At 40.7% G+C, this 6,400-nt stretch overlaps 1 protein-coding gene across 1 annotated transcript; it reads left to right on the top strand.

The window, feature by feature from the left end:
* The first annotated feature begins 358 nt into the window (after positions 1-358).
* Positions 359-6,188, top strand: LOC131330346 (putative pentatricopeptide repeat-containing protein At5g09950). The gene has a single exon (XM_058363892.1). The coding sequence runs from the start codon at positions 451-453 to the stop codon at positions 3,667-3,669; it is 3,219 nt and encodes a 1,072-aa protein (XP_058219875.1). The 5' UTR covers positions 359-450; the 3' UTR covers positions 3,670-6,188.
* Positions 6,189-6,400: the final 212 nt, after the last annotated feature.

The following is a 6,400-nucleotide window of genomic DNA, read 5'->3' as shown; positions in this document are numbered from 1 at the left end:
TACTGAGATTGCAAAGTTTTAGGATAGTTTGGGGCTTCTTCCGGCGAATAAGTGGCTAGATCCGCTCCGATGACATCTCCGGCAATCGGAGGTTTCTTTTTCCGTTTTTATTTTTCGCTTGATCTTGTTTATCTTCTTTAATGAAGTTTTTTTTTTCCACCCTCAGTTTAGTTTTGGTAGTGGGTAGAGAGAGAAATAGAGTAATGATTGAAGATAGGGGTAATGATTGGAGAGAGATAGAGAGAGATGTGAAAGTAATAATTAGAGAAATAAGATAATGATTGAAGAAAGAAGTAGGGTAATGATCGAAAACAAAACTAAAACTAAAACTAAGTTGAGAACCGAACAAATGTTTCATTGTCAGATTTTATGGTGATTTAAAAAAAAAAAGTATATCTAACATGAAAGGCGCGAAAACATGAAACAAACGTCCTCGTACACCACCAAACTATGCTTCGCCAGAGCCCCGCCGTATACAGAATCCACTACCCTACCCTCTTCAACCCACGTCCTACTCTTACTACCTTGGTTACCTCCCTTTTTCCCTCACAACACCCTCTTCTCTCCAACCCACAAAAACCAACCCAATCAACCCAACCCTCTTCTCCTCATTCAACCCACTTCCAAAACCCCTTTGATCACTTCAAAACATACCCAACTCATTTCTCGCCCTCAAGTTCCGGTTTTTACGAATTCCTTGCCAACCGTTATAGATATACTAGCTGCTATCACGAGGCCCAACAGCTACACTTACAGATTTTGAAACATGGGTTTGACTGCGATTTGTTTTTGGTGAATACCCTTGTGAATGGGTATGCAAGAGGTGGGGATTTGGGTTCTGCACGTGTAGTGTTTGATGAAATGCCGGTTAGGAATTCTGTAACTTGGGCTTGTTTGATTTCGGGGTATACCCGAAACGGCATGCCCGATGAGGCATGTGGTGTGTTCAAAGAGATGGTTTGCGCGGGGTTTTCGCTGAATATTTACGCCATTGGTAGTGCTCTCCGAGCCACTTGCCAAATTTCAAGCCTTGGCGGGCTTGGGCTTGGGCTGCAGATTCATGGTTTGATATCGAAAACCCGGTATGGATTTGATGCTGTAGTTTGTAATGTATTGATTTCGTTTTACGGGAACTCTATGGGTTCGGCTGATTGTGCGTTTCGCGCTTTTGATGGGATACAGATGAAGAATTTGATATCGTGGAATTCTATGATTTCAGTTTGCTCGCATAGAGGTGATGCGGTTTCTGCTTTTGAGCTCTTATCTAGAATGGAACAGGATGGCTCGGAATTCTGTTTCAAACCCAGTGAGTACACTTTTGGTAGCTTAGTAACGGCCGCTTCTTCTATGGACTGTGGTTTGTGTTTGCTTGAGCAGTTGCTGTCCAAAATTAGCAAGTTTGGATTCATGCAAGACCTGTATGTGGGTAGTGCTCTGGTTAGTGGGTTTGCAAGATATGGATTGCTAGATACTGCTAAGAAGATTTTTGGGCAAATGAGTGAGACGAATGCAGTGTCCATGAATGGTTTGATGGTTGGATTGGTGGGGCAAACGCGAGGAGAGGAAGCAATTGAATTCTTTTTAGAGATGACAGACTCGGTTAAAATAAATTCGGACTCTTTTGTGGTTCTTTTGAGTGCCTTTCCTGATTTCTCTGTGCTAAAAGAAGGGAGAAGAAGAGGTAGAGAGGTTCATGCACATGTCATCAGAACAGGCTTAATTGATTCCAAGGTTGAAATCGGAAATGGCTTAGTTAATATGTATGCTAAATGTGGTGCAATTAATGATGCCTGCTCTGTCTTCAGTCCAATGGTTAATAAAGATTCAGTTTCATGGAACTCCATGATCTCTGGTCTTGACCAGAATGAGTATTTTGAAAATGCAGTCACGTGCTTCTGTACAATGAGAAGAACGGGATTGAAGCCTTCGAATTTCACACTGATCAGTGTTCTGAATTCATGTGGCAGCTTAGGTTGGATCAACCTGGGAGTACAAATACACTGTGAAGGACTCAAACTGGGACTTGATTTGGATGTTTCCGTTTCAAATGCTCTTCTTGCTTTATATGCAGAGACTGGTTGCATCATGGAATCCCAAAAAGTGTTTTCTTTAATGGCAGGCTATGATCAAGTCTCTTGGAATTCTGTCATTGGGGCATTTGCTGATTCAGAGGAATATGCTTTTGAAGCTGTAAGATACTTTTTTGACATGATGCACGATGGATGGTTTCTTAATAGAGTAACCCTAATCAACATTCTTTCAGCAGTGTCATGTATTTGCCATCATGATTTGGGCTGTCAGATTCATACTCTAGTCCTAAAGTACCATCTTATGGACGATAGTGCAATTGAGAATGCTCTTCTCTCTTGTTATGGGAAGTGTGGAGATATGGATCTCTGTGAGAAAATCTTTGGTAGGATGTCTGGGAGGAGGGATGATATAAGCTGGAATTCCATGATTTCTGGGTACATCCATAATGAACTTTTAGCCAATGCTATGGATCTGGTCTGGTTTATGTTACAGAGGGGTCAGAGATTAGATTGCTTCACTTTTGCAACCGTCCTTAGTGCATGTGCTTCGGTTGCTACATTGGAGTGCGGCATGGAAGTTCATGCTTGTGCAGTAAGAGCTCGTTTGGAATCTGATGTAGTTATTGGAAGTGCGCTTGTTGACATGTATTCTAAATGTGGAAGGGCTGATTATGCTTCAAGGTTTTTCGAATTAATGCCTGTGAAGAATGTTTATTCTTGGAATTCCATGATATCTGGCTTTGCACGACATGGACATGGAAACAAAGCTCTAGAGGTTTTTGCAAAAATGAACCAACAAGGCCAACCACCGGATCATGTTACTTTTGTCGGGGTATTATCGGCTTGTAGTCACGTAGGGTTGGTTGAGCAAGGTTTTAAGCATTTTGAATCTATGAGAAGTGAATATAATCTAACTCCTCGGATGGAGCATTTCTCATGTATGGTTGACCTTCTTGGGCGAGCAGGTGAACTCGATAAGATTGAGGGTTTCATAAATAGAATGCCAATGGACCCTAATGTTCTCATTTGGAGGACAGTTCTAGGGGCTTGCTGTCGTGCAAATGGTCGCAAAACAGATCTTGGTAAGAGGGCTGCTGAAATGCTTTTGCAATTGGAACCTCAAAATGCTGTCAATTACGTGCTTTTATCCAATATGTATGCCTCTGGAGGGAAATGGCATGATGTTGCAAAGGCCAGGCATTCAATGGGTGAAGCAGAAGCGAAGAAAGAAGCAGGGTGTAGTTGGGTCAATATGAAAGAAGACGGTGTTCATGTTTTTGTAGCTGGGGATAAATCCCACCGTGAAAATGAGGCCATCTATGAAAAACTCAGGGAACTGCATGGAAAAATGAGAGATTTGGGATATGTGCCGCAGACGAATTTTGCACTATATGATCTTGAACTGGAGAGCAAGGAAGAACTACTTAGTTACCACAGTGAGAAACTTGCTGTTGCTTTTGTCCTCACTCGAAAGTCGGAATTGCCTATTAGGATAATGAAAAACCTCAGAGTATGTGGCGACTGTCACTCTGCCTTCAAATATATATCACAGATTGTTGGCAGGCAAATAATTTTACGAGATTCAAACAGGTTTCATCATTTTGCTGATGGTGGGTGTTCATGTGCGGATTACTGGTGATCTCATGGGTTATGTTGTTTGGACTTTGGAGGCATAAGTACATACTTCTGTCATTTATGTCATTTAGAAGACTACATACATGGAATGGCTTCATACAGAATTAGAAGACAGTTTTATGAACTGGACAATAGTTGTGGAATTCGGAGAAGCTACATTCTTCGCTTGATACATCACGTTGATCAAGGCAGTTGTTGCTGATATGTTGTAATTTTCAACAGAGAACTTCACATCTATTGATTATCCATCGGGCTAACTTGTATCGACATGAAAGATTAAGAAGACGAGATGTATTGTGCAGAGAGAGAGAGAGAACACAGGAGGATGGTTAAGATGCTATTGCTAGAGGGTTGCCCTATGCATAGACTTGAAGAAACTTGTGGATGACACCGAGACTGCAGGATCAGAGAAACTTGGCAAAGAAAAATGTATGGTTTAGGCAGCAGAGATCAATATTTACATCAGGTAAACCAAAATTGACAATAGAGGCGGTAATCTGGAATGATCTAAGTTTTTTTAATATTATAGAACACAATGTCCTCGCCAGAGCTCAATAGAAAAAGCGGAATCATGTAGCCGACCCCCATTGATGGGAACTTAAGGCTTTGTTTAGTTGGTTCGGAGGAGAACCTTGAATTGCTCGAGAGTGCTTCAGAGGACAAAGAGAGCCAAAGTGCAATACTGCAAGAAAAGCCAGATGGGTAATAGTAAAGAATAGACCTGTAGAGCTGAATTGCAAAAAGAAATTCTTTTTGTAGTTTGACAATAAGGTGATGACACTCAAGAGCAGGACCAGGACCTGATTGCCAAAGAACTTCAGTCTACTACCTTAGCAGGTGCTATATTGGGTATAGAGTAAGCAGACGAAGACGTTATGAGAATGAAGATGATAGAAAAGGAGTCTAAAGAGTACACATTGCTCCTGAGAAAAAACACTTTCGCTCCACTTCGGAGGAATTAGCAGCATCAACTAGTAGTTCTACTGTGAGGTTTTGTGGATACAATGAAGATACTATTGTGGAATATAAAAAGAGATTTGTGTCAAAGCTGATTAAAGAAAGAGGTCCTGATGTTATATATTGGTATAGCATCAGGTTCCAAAATCTTGAGAAATTCTGCCGGCAAGCTACTTTCTTTGCTTTTATTTTGACTATATGGACAAGCAGGAATGAATCAGTTTTCAATAATAGAGTCTGGGAAGTGGATGAAATATCTGATTTGGTGAAAACAAGAATGGCCATTTGGATAAAAGGAAGGTTCAATATCAGTGTCTATTGAGGACTTTATTTGGAACGATCAGGAGAGTCAAGTTACAATCCTGCTTTTTTGTCTTGCTCTGATTTTTGGGTGGGTTGGGTTGTGGGCTGGTTTGGGTTGTGGTTGAGGGTAGGTCTTTGTCTGTTTAGGTATTGTGGGTGTTATGTCTCCATATCTGGTTTTGTTTCATTGGGTCTTTGGGTTGGTGGGTTTTTGGTCTTCTACGGGTTTTCTTCATGTTGTCCCCTTTGGTTTTTGGGTTGCCTTGGCTTTGGAGTTGTCCTTTTTGTCCCTTTGGTTTGTCTTCGGGGTTGTCTGGTCAAGCTGTGGGAGTCCTTCTATGAGTTGGTGGGAGTTTCCTGCTTGTGTCCTGTGGTTTTTTCTTTTTGTGTCTGTTAGAGCATGTATCTTATGTTAGGCTTGTTTGTAATGTCTTGGTCTGTCTTTGTACCTTTGTGTCTGGTCGACTCTTGCCTTGGAGATGGTCATATGAATTCTGTAGCCCTGAATGCTTTGAATCCTTGATAGTGGACTGATATATTGCTGCTATTGATGGAGAATATGGGATTTCTATCTAAATTGATGATGTTGCTGTTCTGATGCTGTGCTGCCTGCTGATAAGATGACATTGATGTTCCTGATGATTCTCTGGGAGATGATATTGTGCTGGATTTTTTTGCTAGTGGAGGAGATGCTATTGCTGAATGTTTTTGCTGATGTTGCTGGTGCTGCTGAATGGTGTTGCTGAATGTTTTTGCTGCTTCTCTGTAAGGATGGGGTGATACTACTGCTTAGGAATCATGAATCATTTTCCAGTTTTGCTGCTGCTAAGCTGTGTGGTTTTGTCTGATGCTGGGTTGTGATGATGCTGTTAATGTTCTACTCATGTCCAATTCATACTGCTGGACTTGTGTGACAACATTGCTTGGATCTTGAGGGAGCTGGAATCACTTTCAGTTGTGTTTCTGCTGTGTGATGATCTCTGATGCTGCTAAATGTGCTATTGCTGGCTCGAGTTGCCTTCTAATCATTGAGCTATTTTTAGTTCTAATGCTTTCTTGGAGCATTAGAACTGTTCTCTCTTTTGGACTCATTCAATTTTTCATTGGATGTAATTTTCTTCGTCTTTCCTGTTTCTCTTTTTGGCCTCATACTATTCTTCAATCTCTGTGGCCGGTATGTAGTCTTTCCCTCGATGTACACTTTATGGAGTTTTAATAAAATTTTGTTGCCGATAAAAAAAAAAGGCAATCTGAATTGCAAAAATTGGCTTTTCCAAAACAATTTGGTTTTTTTCATAATTTTTTATTTTTTCAATTCCTCTCGTCGAGACGAATAATAATTTTAAAAAATTGACACAAAAGTACCAAATGTGAAAAAAAATTTGAATTCACACACAGAAAAAGGGCCAAGTTGGCGAAAGGGAGCATAACCATTGCACTTTCTAAAGTTGAACTTTTCAATAATGTTCTTCATT

Source organism: Rhododendron vialii, chromosome 6a, assembly GCF_030253575.1.
Source record: "Rhododendron vialii isolate Sample 1 chromosome 6a, ASM3025357v1".
Taxonomy (NCBI): domain Eukaryota; kingdom Viridiplantae; phylum Streptophyta; class Magnoliopsida; order Ericales; family Ericaceae; genus Rhododendron; species Rhododendron vialii.
This window is presented reverse-complemented; position numbering and strand designations above follow the sequence as displayed.

Excerpts from the sequence above, each read along its gene's own strand:
- LOC131330346 (XM_058363892.1), top strand. The coding sequence starts at position 451 with ATGCTTCGCCAGAGCCCCGCCGTATACAGAATCCACTACCCTACCCTC.